The 18,220-nt window shown below is 40.4% G+C and overlaps 2 protein-coding genes across 6 annotated transcripts in view; both read left to right on the top strand.

The window, feature by feature from the left end:
• Nucleotides 1-2,629, top strand: part of ZSCAN23 (zinc finger and SCAN domain containing 23) — a 19,588-nt gene extending 16,959 nt beyond the window's left edge. Inside the window, exon 5 of the mRNA XM_059938161.1 lies at nt 2,545-2,629. The gene's annotated coding sequence lies outside the window, so the exon portion shown is untranslated. The remainder of the gene's footprint in view (nt 1-2,544) is intronic.
• On the top strand, nt 2,609-18,220 carry ZSCAN12 (zinc finger and SCAN domain containing 12). 5 transcript variants are annotated; one of them, XR_009505675.1, is made up of 5 exons: nt 2,609-3,031; nt 6,828-6,972; nt 8,435-9,587; nt 16,469-16,776; nt 18,136-18,220. XR_009505675.1 is itself a non-coding variant. In XM_059938124.1 (4 exons), the coding sequence occupies exons 1-4, from the start codon at nt 2,609-2,611 to the stop codon at nt 18,146-18,148; spliced, it is 1,734 nt and encodes a 577-aa protein (XP_059794107.1). In that variant the 3' UTR covers nt 18,149-18,207. The 5 variants fall into 5 exon arrangements, 3 of the variants coding, with proteins under 3 accessions (XP_059794107.1, XP_059794106.1, XP_059794105.1); XR_009505674.1 differs by having other exon boundaries at nt 16,469-16,908; nt 18,136-18,215; XM_059938124.1 differs by lacking the exon at nt 16,469-16,776 and having other exon boundaries at nt 18,136-18,207.

Raw genomic sequence — 18,220 nt, 5'->3', positions numbered from 1 at the left:
AGTTTTTAGTTTGTATGTTTATATTTTGAGTGAAGCTGAGCATCTTTACAGACATTTGAGGGCTGCTACAATTTCTTATTCTGTCAATTGTTCATTTCTTTTGCCCATTTTCTCCATTGGGTTATTGGTTATTTTCTTTTTAGGAAATATTTTAGGAATCCTTTATATATTAGGGATATTAGTCCTTTGTGATATGTTGCAAACATTTTTCCAGCGTGTCATTTGTCTTCTGACTTTTCTTTATGGTGTTTTTTGATAACCAATTCATTTTATTTTTATTTAGTCAGATTTATCTGATTAAATTTAATTTTTTATTGCTTTTGGAAATTGAGACACTATTACACAAGATTTCCCTGTTCCCAGATGTTAGAATTATTATTCATGTTTCTTCTAATACATGTATAGGTACATTTTTTTACATTTGGTTTTTGGATCCATTTGGAATTTATCCTGACTGTGCCATGTGATGGGAGATATTAATTCAATTTTATTTTTGACCAAATGGCTATCAGTTGTCCCAACACAACTTATTTACAAGTCTCTCATTTCCCCTGTTAATTTGAGATGCCACCATCTTTTACTAAATATCCATAGGTACCTAGGTCTATTTCTGTTTTTACACAGTATCACACTCCTAATTGTAGAGGCTTTATAACATGTGCTAATATCCGATTAGGCTGTCCCTCACCATTGTTCTTTTTTCAGAGGGTATTGTGGCTATTCTTATTTTCCCATATGAACTTTACAATCAACTTGTCTAATTCTAGAACAATACGTGTCGATACTTTTATTTTAGAAGATTGACTTCTTCATTGAGTCTTTCGAGCCAAAACTCTTATTAGTCTTGTTGGCATATGGCTTTCTATTTGTCTAAGTATACACTTGGCCTTTCAGGAGGTTTTCCCCATACAGGTTTTGCATATTTTTTCCTAAGCTTATTCCCAATTATTCTTTCTTTCTTCTTGTTTTTTTGTTTTGTTTGTTTGCTTGCTTTTTGGTTGTTGCTATTGTAAATTCGGTATTCTCTTCCATTATATCTTGTAACTTTATCACTGGTTATTTGCATATAGGAAGGCTCTTGATTTTAGTGTGTTAATTTTATATCTTGCTACTTTACTAAATGGTCTTTTAGTTTTCCCATTGAACCCTATGGGTTTTCAGATGTATAATCATTATCGTCAGCGTATAAGAGAGAACCGAAGAAGGTGAAAAAGCAGGCAGAAACCACCAGGTTGACCCTTGAGAAGTGTGTGTAGAAGAGGTCCCTTCCTGAGTCGGGAAGGACCTCGGGAGAACATACTTTTGAGGCATCTTGAACATCAAAGGTGACCCAAATAAAAGAGTGGAAAAAGCATGGGATTTCCCTAGCACAGGTAGGCTCGCCAAGCCTCGACCGCCCATCGGGTCGGGGGAAGTGGAGATAACAGCCGAAGAGGAGCAGGAGAAAACAATATCGCGAAACCGCGGGCCTGCGAGTCTTCAGCTGTCCTCTCGCATGGGCACGCGGGAAATCGACCGATTTGCAAGCCCCTCCCGCCCCCTTCCTAGAGCGGCGGCAGAAGTGAACCGGTCTTCCGCACTTCGCGGCCGCTTCCGGCCTCTGTGGGTCGCTGTTGGTGGGTTCCGGTTTCGAAGCGGTTGGAGGCCTCAGCCCCTTGTCCCCGGAGAGAAACCGCTTCTGGCGTCCTGGGGCTGCGGGTGAGCGATCCTGTGCTGCGGACGCGGTGGGCGGGGGTGCTACGGCCTTCTCGGCCCCGGCTGGAGTGGGGCGGCCTCCGGGCCTCACTTGCCTAGGTGGACCCGCGAGAAGCTCCTTGACGCAGAAGCTAGCCCCGACCCCCGACCCCTCGGAGAGTGGGTCGGAGCCCGGGGATGAAGGAGAGACCCGGCTGTGCGCTCCATTCCTCCCGGGCTTGTCTCGCGCGGTGTACCCTTCTTGAATTATGCGCCTTCTGACATTTCTGAACAGTCTTGGGTCACAGACGCTGACTGGCGTCCTAGGGCCTCTTTCCTGGGCCTGCCTTTAGAGTTAAAATCACAGAACGCGAGGGTAGAAGGAAGTCTTAAAGACCAATGTCTCCAGCCTTTTCGCTTGATAAATGAAGAATGAGGAGCAGAGAGATTAGGCCCCTGAGGGAATAAATTCATGTGACTTTGCTGCTTTTATGACTTCATGATTTCCACCAGACATCTGGGCATTTAAAAAATTTAAAAAGCAGCTAATCAAGGATGTCTCAACTTTTTATTATTTGTTTGCTGTAAATGTTTGTTTATTCCGTTTAATTGTTCTTTTATCTATCATCAAGTGGAAATGTTTCCTACCAAGTCTTACTCTTCTTTCTTAGAGTCCTGAAACAACTTAGCACCTTCTACTTAATATGTCTCTTTAAATTAGTCTATTCTTGAGCCTTTTTTATCAGGGTATTTTCCTGTGTATAGAAAATTAACCTGGAGGCGGCTTTCAAAGTGCATTTGAAAATTCTTAGAATTTGCAGTTTTTGTTTATGGTGTAGTTTGTGTTAATGATGATGGCTTCTTCTTCAGTTCCAGCCAGAAAGAGACGGCACAGGAGATCTTGCTTGAAGCATTCATAAGCTTTTGCACAGCTATGATGGCATCTACTTGGTCCATCCAGGCCAACAAGGGCCAGGATGAACTTTTGGAAATAAAGATAGAGGAAGAGGAGGTGGAGGAGGAAAATAAGTATACCGCCAGACAGGATCAGAACCTGCAAAAGAACACCACCCACAGCAGGGAGGTCTTCCGACAGTACTTCAGGCAGTTCTGCTACCAGGAAACATCTGGACCCCGTGAGGCTTTGAGCCAACTCCGGGAACTTTGCCATCAGTGGCTGAGGCCAGAGACCCATACAAAAGAGCAGATTCTGGAACTGCTGGTGTTGGAGCAATTCCTAACCATCCTGCCCGAGGAGCTCCAAGCTTGGGTCCAGGAACAGCATCCGCAGAGTGGGGAAGAGGTGGTGACTGTGCTGGAGGATTTAGAGAGAGAGTTGGATGAGCCAGGATATCAGGTGAGAACAAAGAGGTGGTTTCTGTTTGAGAAAAGATGAATTAGAGATTTCTAGGCCAGAATGAAGTCTAACATTATTTCACAAAAGGTATTCTCGACACTTTGGTGTGTCAGAAAGGGGCCTGAGTGTCGCAGAACATTGGTTAACATAATCCTAACTTATTTATATCTTTTCTGTAGAAGGATCATGTATTTCTGCATTAAGCTACAAAATTCTGTTTGATGAAATGCTGCTCAGAAACATTAGAAACAGAAGACTTGTAGGGCAGAGAGAAAATGTTAGAGAGATGATGGTGACAAGGTGGGAGCAGCCTCTTGAAAGGGGCATCATTTCTGCTGAACAATACAAATAATTAAGAAATAAGGTTTTGCAGATATATCCACTGCCTTGTCTCCATTAAAGGACTAAAAGATGGAGAAATCAAAGTCACCATCTCAGAGGAATGAGATGTAGGAGCAGAGTGGAAAGTTAGGAGGGAGGGGCAGGTCATGGGGCCCATGTTTCTTTGAGTAGTTGAAAGCCCAGTTAAGTTGGAAAGGTGAGATGTGAGTAGAAGAGTTGAGCACAGAGAGTCCAGGACCTTGAATATCAACCTCTGGAGTTTAGATTTTATTCTGTAGGACAGAAGCTCCTAATCTGTTCTTTCTGAGTCTAAATGAATTTTACTAACGCCAAGATATAAAAAAGAACCAAATTACGTAGGACTATTTTGTTTTGTTTTAGCGTTGATAAAAGACAGTGGTTTTCACCCGGTGACAATTTTGTACCACAGAGGGCATTTGGCAATGTCGTGGAACATTTCTGGTTGTCTTAACGGCGGGAGGTACTACTGGCATCTAGTGGCTAAAGGACAGGGATGCTGCTAGATATCTCACAGTGGAAAGAACAGCCTTATACAACAGAAAATTATTTGACCCAGCATGTCAATAGAATCAAGGCTAAGAAAGCTTGGTATAGAGAGTATAAACGGTGAAGGAAATATAATCTAGCATTGAAGTACAAAGACTGAAGAGGAAAGGAGCATGTGGCAAAAAGATCTAAGTTTAAAATAGGGTCATGAAAGTGTGACTGCGAAGGAAGAGGCATGTCTTAGGTAAGAATTAATTGAAAATGATGACAGAGTAGAGGTATAAAGAAGGAAGAAAGAATGGAGACCTCTTTACTGAGCAGTCTATTCTAGGCTAAGCAGTAGGGATTTCAAGCTTGAAAGATTAGCATAACGGAGACACTTCTAACAGAGTTCAAGATTGTAGGCTAAGGTGGATTGGGAAAAGTTCATTCATTCAGCAGATATTTATTGACTATCTATTGTTTACTAGGCACGGGGAATGCACCAGTGAACAAGGTATAGAGGATTGCTGCTCTTACGTTGATAGATTTTAGCCTACTGAGAGGAGACAGACAGTAAACAAAAAATCAACAAACATATAATACATCAGGTGGTCATAAATTCTATATTTAAAGAAGCAACAGTAAAGCAGAGAAAAGGAATAGTGAATGAAATGAAGATTGTGTTGTTTTCAATAGACTGGTCAGGGAAGGATTTTCAGATAGGGTGACATTTAGAGCAGAGATCTGAATTAAAAGAGCAAGCCATGCAACCATCTAGGATAAGAGTGTTCAGGCAGGGGAAATATCAGTAGTAAATGGGTAGGTCTTAAGGTGAGAATGTGCTTATCATGGTAGAGATGTATTTGTCAAGGAGGAGATGAAATCAGATAGTTATAAGAAGATCAAACCATACAAGGGACTTGTAGACCATTATAAGGAATTCGGATTTTATTCTGAGACGGAAAGTCGTTGGAGAGTTTCGAGCAGAAGACAGATTTAATCTGACTTAAATTTTAACATAATCACTACCTGCTATGTTGGAAAAGTTCTACATTGGGGCTCATGGTGGGACTAGGGGAGGCATAGGGGACAAAGTTAGAAGCAGGGAAACCAGATTAGGAGGCTGTGGCTGTAAGCAATAATCCAGGCAAGAGGTGCTGGTGGCCTGGACTAGGATAGCAGCAGTGGAAGTGGTGAGATGTGATTGGATTCTGGATACATTTTGAAGGTAGAGCTTGAGAGGATTTGTTTCTATATAGGTTGCGGGATGTGAGAGAACGTGAGTTAAAGATATGCCAAAGTTTTTAGTCTGAACATCAGGTAGAATGGGTTTGTCATTCACTGAGATGGTAAAAGGAATCAAGAGTTAGGTTTTAGATATGTAAATTTTGAGATTCCTATTAGAATCCAAGTGGAAAGTTTGAGCAAGCAACTGGATATAAAAAGTTGGAATTCAGTGGGGGGAGTCTGTGCTAGAAATATAAAATTGGGACTTGCCAGAATATGGGTGATAATTAAAGCCATGAGACAAAAAGGGATCATCAGGGGAGTAACCAGCAGTGGAAACTGGGGAGTAGCCGGGGAGGTAGGAAGAGAACGGAAAGAAAGAATGGGATTTTCAGGTGCAGGCAAAAGTAATTTGGTTTTAGTCGTGTTGAGTTTATATTGCCAGCCAGTCCTTTCCCTTGGGGGTTGCTGAGGGTAGCTAGTGGAGTTTACAGCTTGATTTATGAGGCCTAGCCAAAGATCCAGGGACAGAAGGCACAGTTCACTACACTGGCCTTTTTTTGCTTCCCCCTCCCCAAAATTTGAAGTATCAAAACAACTTTTTCTGTACATCTGAGATAGTACCTGCTGATTTTGGCTCTTATTCTGAGGGAGAGATTACAAAATGAAACTATGTCAGGGAAATAGAGCCAGTGTATGGTGATTTCTTATTTACAAAATTTAGCCACTGAAGGGGATGGGGAAGTAACTTGAGGGCCTGTCGTATGCCAAGGTCTTGTGCGAAGTGCTTTACATGTGTGGTGTCATAATCTCAGAGTAATTTCTAGCCCATGGTGACAGAGCTACTAAACTAAGGATCAGAGTAAGTAACTAGAGTGATTCCAGATCCCTGCTTTTTATAATACCATGCTGGGGAAACCTATTACTTTTAAATGCAAGAGGAAATGGGCCCGTGGAGTAGTGGAAGCTACAGAGTGGCTGAAATTGCTGAGTAAATGAGTTAATTGAAGGAGCAAGGGTCACAGGGAAGCGGAAAAGGATGAGATTGAAGGCAAAAGTAGATATAAGCCTTGAAAAAGAAGACATCTTCCTCTAAGATACAAGGGAAGGAGAAGAGTATGAGAGTGGAGATAGATAAAGTGAAGGGGAGATGATTTTTTGAGATGATTGTGATCTTAGATAAATAGAAAATAAGATCATCTTCCCAGAAAGAAGTGGGATGGGGACCTCAGAAGGGCAGAGTCTATTAGGAACAGTTTTTGGGGTAAATATGGGAGAGATTTCTCTCCTTTTCCTTTTTTCCCTTCCTTTCTTTACTTTACTTTCTCTCTTTACTTTTCCCCTTTCCTTCTTTCTCACTTCTGTTTTATTTCCCCCTAAGTCCTTTTCCCCTCCTTTCTGCCTCTTTTTACCTTCTTTTCCTTCTCTCTTTTCTTTTTTTTTTCTCTCTTTCACTTCTCCATTTCTTTGAGCACAGACAAAGAAGTAAAAGGGGCACAATCAACATTCTTTAACTGTTAAGAATAGGGGAAATTACTTCCAGCTGCAGAAGGGAAGGTTTCTCAGAGGAGGTGACATTTATGTTGGCCTTGAAGAATGAGTAGGATTATGGTAAGCTGATATCTGGAAAGAAGTTTATTTCAGGTTTCAGAGAGCTGGGTGCTACTGCCATGAATAGTATACTCTTCTGTTTAATGTTATCAGAGTGAGTATCTCAGTTATATCTCATCTACCTCAGGTCTCAGTCCACACTGAGGAACAGGAAATGTTCTTGCAGGAGATGGTAGCTCTAAGAACAGAACAAGAACCCAGAATGTCCCTCCCATCTGTGAAAGCCCAGCTAAAATGTGAATCTCCAGAAATTGAAGCCCAGAAGAAGCAAGGTAAAGAAGAAAGACCCACCTTGGGAGGAAGGGGAAGATGGGGCTAACACAGGACACTGGGGCTGTTTTGTACTTTGTGCTGTTTCTGATCATTAAAGTCAGGAAAGTCTCTCTAGAAATCTGACGGCTCATGCGTAGGTCTCAGGCAGCCTGGTTTGTCACTCTACAGCTCTTTTTTTCTCTTTATATTAATATTTTTAAAATTCTGGCTGTATTTTATTTGAAATCACTTAGTTTAGTTCTTCTGACAGTTATTTTCTTCTGTACTGACCTTTCTGCTATTTTTAGCCTTTATCCTAGCAGACAATACCATTATCTTCCAATTCGACTATCTCCTGCCTCCTTCAGTTAAATAAACCTTTGCTCCATGATGTCTGCAGCTAACTCTCAGATGGTACAGGGAAAAAAAAAAAAAAAAAAAATGTATGTGTGTGTGTGTGTATTACTCTTATAAAGAGATGGAGTAATACAGCAAATGGGGTAGAATGTTCAAAGTTAGTGAAGGGGTGAAAGACTCAGTACCTTCCTTATTTCTACTTCCTTTATTGTTTTTTTCTTTTAATTTTTTTAAATAGGTGAAAATTCACATGGTTCAAAAAATAATAATTTAAAGTTACCCAGTGAAAAGTTTTCATTCCACTCAATTTCCCTAGCCATTTGGTCTCCTTACCCCTATTCTGAAATAGGTTGTCACTGTTACTAGTTTCTTGTGTGTCCTTCTAGAGATTTTTTAATCATATATGTATGTTTTTCATATTCAAGTATATTTTCCTCTCTTTATCACTAAGATTGTAGAACCTTGCATTTTTTATTTCTTAACAGCTGCTTAATATTAAAATGTATGAATATATCATGCAATTAACTTCCCTTGCTGATGACATTTAAGTTGGCCCTGCTCTTTTACTGTAACAAATAGTGCTGTGGTAAATAACTGTATGTGTGGGTATATCTGTAGCATAAATTCTTCTGTGTGGAATTACTAGGTCAAAGGTTTTATTATATAGTTGTAATGTTTATATATATTGTCAAATTGCCCTCTATAAAGCTTGGGTCAGTTTACACTCCCACTGGCAATGTATGATATCCATGTCGTGAACATGGTGTTATATCAAGCTATTGGCAAATCTGATGGGTGAAAATTATACTCAATATTGTTTAAATTTGCTTTTCCCTTATTGTGAGGTGGAGCATCTTTTCTTGTGTTTAAGAACTATTGTATTTCCTTTCTTGGAAACCATCAGTTTTTTTCTTTGCCAAGTTTTCTATTGGGTTATTGGTCTCTTCCTTAACAGTTTTTGGAGTGCTCTGTTTATTAGTCTGTTGTATATTCTAGTGCCATTTTATAGTCACGCAGGAACTCTAGGTTCTTATGTAATTTTTCATTTGAATAATTTTATGTTGCCTAGTGAAGTTGCTGTTTGCTATCACAAGAAACTAGTTAACATTTATGATCCATTTTTAGTTTCAGATGTTGAGACTGGAAATGAGTATAGGAATTTAACTCTAAAGCAAGAAGTTTCTGAAGAAATGAAACCATATGGGACTATATCTAGCAAATTTGAAAATGAAATGTCTCAGTCAGCTAGGTATGAAAAAACTTATGAACATGAAGAAAAAATAGGAGAGCCTTCTGGATACTCCAGGGAAGATAAACAACATACATGTGATGAAAATGGAGTAAGTTTGACTGAGAACTCAGACCTTTCTGAACACCAGAAAGTCTGTCCAGGAGAAAAGCGTTATGAATGTGATGACTGTGGAAGAGCTTTTAGTCAACACTCATGCTTCGTAGAACATCAGCAGATCCATACTGGAGACAGGCCCTACAAATGCGAAGAATGTGGAAAAACTTTCCGTGGGAGAACTGTGCTTATTCGACACAAAATAATACACACGGGAGAGAAACCATATAAATGTAATGAGTGTGGCAAAGCCTTTGGCCGGTGGTCAGCTCTTAATCAACATCAGAGACTTCACACAGGAGAGAAACACTACCACTGTAATGAATGTGGCAAAGCCTTTAGCCAGAAAGCAGGCCTCTTTCACCATCTCAAAATCCACACAAGAGACAAACCTTATCATTGTACTCAGTGTAATAAAAGTTTTAGTCGGCGTTCAATTCTTACCCAGCATCAAGGAGTCCATAGTGGGGCAAAGCCCTATGAGTGCAGCGAGTGTGGAAAGGCCTTTGTTTATAACTCCTCCCTTGTTTCCCATCAGGAGATCCACCACAAAGAAAAATGCTATCAGTGTAAGGAATGTGGGAAGTCCTTCAGTCAGAGTGGCCTTCTTCAGCATCAGAGAATCCATACTGGGGAGAAACCCTACAAATGTGACGTATGTGGAAAAGCCTTTATTCAGAGGACAAGTCTTATGGAACACCAACGAATTCACACTGGAGAGAGACCCTATAAATGTGATAAGTGTGGGAAGGCTTTCACTCAAAGATCAGTCCTCACGGAACATCAGAGAATCCACACCGGAGAGAGGCCCTACAAATGCGATGAGTGTGGGAATGCCTTCCGAGGAATCACCAGTCTCATTCAGCATCAGAGAATCCACACTGGCGAGAAACCCTACCAATGTGACGAATGTGGCAAAGCCTTCAGACAGAGGTCAGATCTTAGTAAACACCAGAGAATCCACAATAGAGGTGGTCCCTATGAATGTAAAGAGTGTGGGGAGTCGTTTAGGCAGAACTCAACTCTTACTCAACATCAGACTACCCACAAAGGAGAAAAATCTGGTTCTGTGTGAAGACTGCAGGGAAGCTGTCTCACAGAGTGCAGGCTGGAGAGGAATACTAGCTTTGAGATGATTTAGGACAAAATGTTAGTCACTATTGCTATAAGGTAACTTCGGATATTTCATAAAAAATACACTCTGTGCTGCCCATTTCATTAGGTGCTGTGGAGAACAAGAAGCATAACACCAGATTCCTTTTCTCAAAGAGTTTACAACCTAGTTTGGGATATATAAGGTCCACCTGTTTAGTCAAGACTATAGGACAATAGAATTGATGCTCAAAGTAGTGTAGAATTAAAGTGGCACTTGGCAAGCTATAAATTCTGAAGGACAGATCACTGTTGCCTGAAGTGGTCAGGAAAGACTTTATTTAAGATAAAGGTTTGATGGGGATATTTGGAAGGCAAAAGGGAGAAAACATTTAGGGTAGAACAAATGTAAGCAGAGTGCATGTAGTTCGGAAGCATCAATGACAAGACTAGCCAACCTAAAGTAGAGAGTTCATTCAAACTGGGCAGTTGATGGCACTACGTTGGAAACATAGCTTGAGGACAGTCTCTGGGAGGGTTAGAATGCCAATAATTTCACCTTATACTTTGACACTTACAAAGCACTTTTCTCATTGAATTCCTAAAATGTTTCTATAAATTAAAATTATTCTCCATTTTAAAAATGAGGATACTCTTGCTTATGGAGATGGTGACATAGCTACAATATCACACAAAGGAAAAGACCAGCAGCTTAAGTGCAGTTTTGTGACTTCAAGTCCTGTTCATTATACCAGTGATTCCTCAACATCAGTGAACATCAGAATCACCTGTGGAGCTTGTTTAACATACCTGAGTCCCACTCACAGATACTATGCTTCATTAGGTCTGAGATGGGGATTGAGAATCTTCATTTTTATAGCTCCGCAGTCACCTGATGTACTCTAAATTTTGAGAAACGTTGCGCTGAATCACTGCTGCCTTCGTGGTTGCTAGTGAAGTGAGGAAGCATGAACACAGGCCGCTGCAGATTTTTAGCATGAGGAAAGCCCTTCAGGGGACATGTGCCACCAGCTCTTTACAATGAACAGGGAATTGGACCACCATCATGCCTAATAACTAGGTCTTCAAGATGGCCTTTCTGTCCCTTCAAATTTAAATGTTTCAAAAAAGACCTATATTCCAAGGCTTCCAAGGTTCTTCTGAGTGTAAGGCGTGTGTGTGTGTGTGTGTGTGTGTGTGTGTGTGTGTGTGTTTAGGGGTGGGGTGCTGGTGTTCTTCCCTGTTATACACTTCCCTTTTTTCCCACCTCTGTAGTTACCATTGTGTTCTGAATCCCCTAATAATTTCTCGTGAGAACTGGCTTATAATTTTTTGGTTTGTATACCTTCTTGAGCACATAAAAGAGCCAAAGATGAGTGATTCTTTCCCTTGGGGCTTCAGAAAAAAAATCAACCAAAAACTGGTTGACATTATCCCTATATTACTGAGTAAACGATTCTGTTTTTGATGAGAACCTGTGATGATCATTGTAGTGGATAGCAGGCAAGCCACAAAGAAGTACACACAGCCCCTGGTCTGTTTATCTTTTTATTTACAGAAGTCATATTTGATCTCTACTGAGATGTCCTTTTATTTCTTTCCTGTTCGACCTTGCCACAGCAAACTCCATAATTTCTAGGACTGCCTTCCCACCTCACCCCACACAACTTCAGTCCCCTCATCTCCCTTCACCTCTAGCTGGTCAGTGCGTTTGAAGTGGTAGGATAGTGACAAAAGAGGAAGGAGAGAAAAAAGAAGGGTAATCACCATTCTTTAACTGTTCTAACTACCTTTCTGCCCAGCCCTGTCTTTATCCCGTCTCTCCACTCCTATAATATACTCTACCCCCATTTCCCTAGCGCCCTTGTCTCTTGCCCCTCTTATCCGTAATCCCTATATAGGACATAGGAATATCATCACTGGCTTGGAACTAGAAGAGTCCCTAGTCCTATAGAAATATATATGTTCCTAGCTTTCTAAATTGTAATTGTGAACACATTTTCCCATGAAAATGATAATGGTATTAGTGCTATAATTTAGGCATATTATGTGTCACATTGGCTTTTGGGATTAGATTTACGTTGACTGGGAAAACTTTCTGAGTTCACAACATAGGAAAGCAAATGAACATTTAAAAAACAACTCATTCACAATTTGAGGACTGCTTAGGCTTTTTCATAAGACCAACAGTGGAGTTGTGCACCAGGCATTGAGGCAGCTAGGATTGGAAACAATTTTTTTTTTATGTCTGGAAAACGAACAAGGATCCTAGAACTGAGCCTTGAGAGCTCTGTAGCTGTAAGTATATGAGGCCTATTCCCTACCTAAGGTTACCCTGTCTCAAATTTCTCTCATGTAAATTCGTCTCTTTGGAGGGGACTTGACTTAGTAACAAGAGCCTTCATGAGAACATCTCTTTACCAAACTGATGCTGTCCATAGTTGTCATCTAATCTGATTCCACAAACATGTTTTCCAAACTGAAATTGCTCTTCATAATGTCAGAGCCTCTCTCTTTAATCTGACTGCTCAATGGAATGCAATCCTTATTTTAAACTTGCTGTCTACTCTCCGTGCTGTTACTTGCAGTCTCTCCAGTTCGTCTTCTGCTTAACGTGTTCTCTCAGTGCACACAGCTTCCTCCATTTGCCTCTAACTCCCTTAAGTAATATTATAAAGGAACCATAAACAAAGACCCAGAACAATGGAATATGCCTATGATATAGAAGAATACAGTTCGTAACTTATTTAAAAATAAATGTGGGGGTTTTGTTCTGGTTGTTTCTTGTGCTTAAATACAGTTGTAGAACCAAAAGAAAGGGCGGAGTGGCATGGGGTTTCCAGGTAGGCATCAAAGGGGGTCAAACTAGTCCTAGATAAGGAGAAGATATAAGGTTACTATCTGGAACTAAATTGGCCACACAGATAAGTTGAAGGCCCTGAGGGGCAAGTGGAGGACATGACATGTTAGATATGGAGTTGGGGAGTGCAGTGAACAGAAAATGCCTTGAGATGAAGTCAGGAGTACATCTTTATGTATAAAAGATGTGGTGTGATAATGACAGGACCTAGGAAATCAGGGTCCCTTGAAGCAGTTCATCTATGTGGATTTTTAAATCATCAGTAACAGGAGGCAGGATGGAGAGAAAAGAGTATGAAAGTGAAGCAAGTCCACAAGAGAAGTAATGGCAGCCAGTAATACAACAGCCAGGTAGAACAACTGGTATAAAACTCAAAGGAATCATGAAGCAGCAGCTTAGAAATAACATTAAGGATGAGAATAAGATTGACTAGCCTGTCTTCTAATTGATCGAAGGTAAACAAGATATTGAGTGTTTGAGGCAAAAAACACCTGGAGAGGTTGGGGGAGAATCAAATTTCTAAAGCAGTGAAAAGTAAAATGAACTTAAACATGGGCTTTGGATGAAAAAGTAACCTGACAATCACAAAAGGGTTCCAGAGAGTGTAATAGAAAGGGACTGAAGGGAAGGAAGATGGGCCCCTTTTGAAAAAAAACAAAAGCAAACAAAAAAGGGTGCTGAGCAGGGCTCTGGGATTGAGAAATCTCGTGGGCATGGTGAGGATGGAGGTGGAGAGCAATCAGATAGAAGCACTTAGAAAAGCTCTGCACTCCTGTACTCAGAACAGAAGTAGCCTCTTTCATTAATATTCAGTGATTGATTGTAAAGTTGTTAACAGTCAAAGTCTTATTATTGGCAATCCTTAGGAGTAGAGGAAAGGATTTATTAAGAGTAGTATGTAATTGTTAACTGCTTACTAAGGGCCAGACATTATTAAATGCTTTACTCACATTATTTCATTTTTAGCTGGGGAAACAAATCAATAAGGCTGCTTGAGGTCACAAAGTTAGTATGTGGTGGGACCAAGATATGAACTAAGCAGTTCCAGAGCCCACTCTTCCTCTGTTTATTTCAGAGGAACAAACTGCATGTTGCAGTGGTATTCAGTGCTTTGAGTTATTACCTGTAGAAAATTTTCAATTCCTATCACTATTCTGGAAAATACTTAAGAAACTCTGTAGAGTCCTGGGTCCAAACACCAAAGGCAATAATATCCCCATCCTCTTGCATACTAAATCTTGGATGAAGTTTGGGCCAGCATAAATATCAGCCCTAATTCTTGTTGCCTGCACAATGAGGGTGTCTGCGGGAGACATTTCACTTTAAAGATGAGCTCTTTATAGGAAAGGATCACACTTCTAGCTTAGAACCATTATTCTATGCATTATTCTGACAGAATAAGGGATATCTGACTGTCTAATATAAATCATAAAGATTAGATGTCCCCATTATGGATCTATCCAATAACTCACTATGGATATACCTTTGATGAGGGTTTTTAAAAGTGTTTTTATATTTGTAGCTAGTACCACTTCTTGGATTAAAAAAAACTTAGGTAAGTATATATTATATAAAATAGTTCTTTCAGATGCTCCTCCTGACTCCACAAGCACAGAATTTATTTGAGCAACAAGTGTTTGTTTAATATAGGGATAATCATTTTGATAACTTTAATTGAATTTTCTCAACTTTCAACCTTTCACACTGAAAATTTTACATTTTAAATCCCTTCCAGCAGTTCATCATTTTATTAGAATTTCTTTGGGTCCTCTCTCCTTCCAAATGTTTCTGGGTATAACTGGTAAGGAGTTCTTGAACATTGTTTCTTATACATAGTATTTTTATATCATATTTGTATATAAAAAGTAGGTATGGTTATATTTTATATAAAATATGTTTTTAATTTTTATTTTATACATATACTTTCATTTTATATACATATAATTTGGTCTTGACAAAGCCAACCACGATAAGTGTTTTAAACTTCTTAGTTGCTTAGCTCCCTAGTCCACATTGTGAGATCATTATTGAGAGCCAGCCTTATCCCTTGATTTCTTGGAAACAGTTGATTCTCTTCCCACACGTATAAAAGACCTTTTCCAGGTCTGAAAACCCATCAGTCAAGGCTCCCAGAGTTTTCACCCATCACAGTTCAAGGTGATCTTTGGGGAATATATGTTTGCTCTACCAATCGTCTTCTTAAGCCCAAATGGCCTGGTCCTGGGTGTCCCGAGGATTCCTAAGAGGAGGCCATTTGTTACCTCTGATTTATGCAGATCGTCATTATTCCTGTCTAAGCTTGATAATGCGTATCTTACTTTTTGATCTAGTGCCTCAGCTCAGCCTACTTAAGTGAAATATTTAAGAGTAGGTATATCACCATTTCATCCCTGATAAAGGAGGAGGAAATTTAGGAACTCTACAGCTTGCTGTAGCCAAACTGTAGCTCAATGACTTTGAGCAAGCGACTTAATCTCATTTCCTCATAAAGTATAATATCAACAATAGTACCTACTTCTGCCTGGGGAGCCGCAGACCTAGGGAGGATAATTGTTATATGGATAAATGGGGGGTTTATATAAAGTGCTTAGAACAGTGGTTAGCACCTAAGTGCTTTATAGCCGTTTGCTATTGTTCTATTGCCGTGGGCTCTCTCAAATGCGTTGCCTCCAGATGCTCCAGCCCCAGGCCTGAAATTACCTGTAACTACGCTGCATTTTTCCCAGGACTGCTGCGTTGTTGCCGCTGGGATTAAAGCTGCCGCTCAGGTCTACTTTTACTTTCTTACCTTGGGAACTAATGAACAGTGGCTGGCAGGACATAAACATCGCCTAAACTGGCAAGGAAAGATTTTCCTATCTTTTGTCTCCACCCCTGTAAGAGATACTTAGCTAAGGAGTTTCCCTTTTTGTCTGAGTTGCTCTTCTGAAGTTCTGCCGCGGGAAGGCGGACCCTGGGCGGAGCCTGCCATGCCCCAGCCTCGGAGCGCAGGCCCTTGGAGTTACCTGACCTAGCTGCCCGAGCCTGCGCTGCTCAGCAGGGGCGGGGATGCTGCCAGGCAACCACGGAGAGGAGAGAACCTCCAGATTCCTAAAGGAGACCTAAGGGTGAGGCATTGTTGACAGCCGCAGGCCTAGAACTGCGAGCTCTTTCGGCCTTTGGGTCGTAGGTGGTGGTGGTAGCGGGTTCATGGACTCAGGCTTCGACTCAGTGTGTGATCCGGCCCTTTAGGGACTCCGGTGAAGTTCAGTAGGACGAATTGAGTTGCAGGCGAAAGTTAAAGATGGCTTCCACGTCCTGAGTTGTCGTAGGTTATTGGGGCTGTTGAGAAAAAGACGAAAGTCTGGAATCCCAATTTGGTAAAAGGAAAGTTGGGCTCCTTTGAGATGATCCCACTCATGACTCCCTAGAATAAGTCAGAACACAAGGAACGACACAGAATCCACTTGTTTGACTTTTAGAAAATTACTTAATCCCTCTGTGCCTCAGTATCATTCATCTGTAAGTGGAATGATAAAATCTGCTTAGATGAGTAAATTCACAGTCAATTTTCAATAAATATTAGCCGTTATTTTCTGATCTCTAATGTTCTTTACCATTTGGGATTCTTAGAAGGGGAGAACCAAAGGGAGGAGGGTCATGGTCTTTCTCTCAAGCTTTATTAACTTAAACTAGGAAGTAAGAGATTATAGCGGATAGTGTTTACTAATAATTTGCAGTCACTCCCACTCTGTCTTCTAATTTTTTTAGCTTTCTGACAGAGTTCCTTTTTTATTTCAGTGCGTTGTCAGGTAAGTGAGTTCTTGGGTAAGAGCTAAATAAAATTTAGAGTTTCTGTTAACAGTGTTGTTCTATGCCTCAGGAAGAAGACTAGCTACAAGGATATACTTCTGAAAAATCAGTGTGAACCCCAAGCTGGAGTGAATCTTCTCCTGAGCTCGCTTATTCCAGAATGGCAGTCTTCTTGCAGGAAAGATCTCTAATAGTGACTGATGGTAGAGGGAGAGGGCTGTGCCTGGGACCAAGAATCAGACTGGCAAAACAAAATCTTTCTTCCAACTTTAAGTTGTTGCTACCAGGAAATAGATACTTGGACCTCACAGGGCTGTCAGAAGACTCGGGGAGCTCTGCCCACAGATGCTGAGACCAGAAATACAGACCAAGGAGCAGGTGCTGAAGCAGGTCCTGACCTCTGCCTGTAGAGCTGCAGACCTAAGGAGGATAATATCATTCAGAATGTAGGGAAGAGGCATCAGTTATGCTAGAAAGGTTGAAGAGACAGCTTGAAGGACAAGCCATCAGGTGGGAAAGGTGGGGAGGATCATTTATGGCTTGACTAGTGAAAGGCTTCAGGAATAGAACAGAAAGCAGCAAAACAACTTTAGGGTCCACCAGATGTCTCTGGAGCCATAACCCAGTATCTCCCTCATGGGCTTTAATTCCGCCGGGTATTCATGTACACCTCTGGAATCTTCTCTACCTATATTGTTTTGTTGTTGTTGTTGTTATTTGGGTGTTTTTACTGAAGGATAGCTTCAAATTCAATTTTCCAAGACCATCTTCATCCATTGCTTTTAGGGCCCAGATAGAACAAGGATAGAACAAGGTATGCTTATGGCAAGATAGTACCCTGGAATCAAAAGGTGTCAGGTCCAGTCTGTTAAGACCCTACCTTAGTTTAACTCTCATGTTATTGCCTTATGAAATGGAAAGCAGATGAGAAAGAATGTCTGCAGAGAAAGAAGACATCCTTGAAAAGAAGGTTTTTAGAACTCTTGTTAGTGTTCTTTCCCTGGAAACCTTGCCCCTACCCGTCTCTTTGCCCAATTCTTTAGGTAGAAACTCTGAGTAATATTTGGGAGGTGTCTGTGTTTTGTTTTGCTATTGTTTTGACTTATTCAACTCCTTTAGCTTTAAAATGTTTTTCTTCTTATCTTTTAATCCTGAATATTAACTGAAAAAATTATTTTCCCCACTGTTATTTTTCCAGTTTACTGATTTCCCCACATCAAAATAGTATGCATTTTGAAACTGATCTACCTATTGCTCCAAGTTAACTTTTATTATATGCCATTGTTTGTTGATCCATTTAACAAACATTTATGGAGCATTTTGTTTGTCTATACTAGTGGCCTAGGTACATTCATTTGGTGTAAATGGTACTTTTAACTACGCTTTAGCAAATTAAAATTTCTCTTGGTCTCATGATATTCCCTTTTTTCACCTCCAGATTCAAACTGACCGCCTCTTAACTTTTTTGATTATACCTTTTTGATTCTTTGTCACATTTTGTGAGAAAATTCTGTATGCTCTTCCAGTCTCTTTCTGTCCAGCTGTCTCTTCTCAAACTGGAACTTCACATGCCTTCTTGCATGCTTTTCAAAATTGAATTGGTAGTTTAGGGATACTGAAAAGGCATGCACTTTAGATAAAACTGGGTTTTATTTTGATCGCTGTTTCTCATCATAAGTCTCATGATCTCAGCAGAAGAGACAACTGACATTTGAATTGTCTGTGCATTTTTTTTAGATGGTGTTACTGAGAATGAAAATAAGGACTTGTCTCCAACACAAAAAAATTCTGAAGATGCTAAATCATGTGGGGGGAATCTGTA

The sequence above is a fragment of the Balaenoptera ricei genome, chromosome 11 (assembly GCF_028023285.1).
Source record: "Balaenoptera ricei isolate mBalRic1 chromosome 11, mBalRic1.hap2, whole genome shotgun sequence".
In the NCBI taxonomy this organism is placed as follows: domain Eukaryota; kingdom Metazoa; phylum Chordata; class Mammalia; order Artiodactyla; family Balaenopteridae; genus Balaenoptera; species Balaenoptera ricei.
The sequence above is the reverse complement of the archived record's forward strand: the minus strand, read 5'-3'. Positions and strand labels throughout refer to the sequence as shown.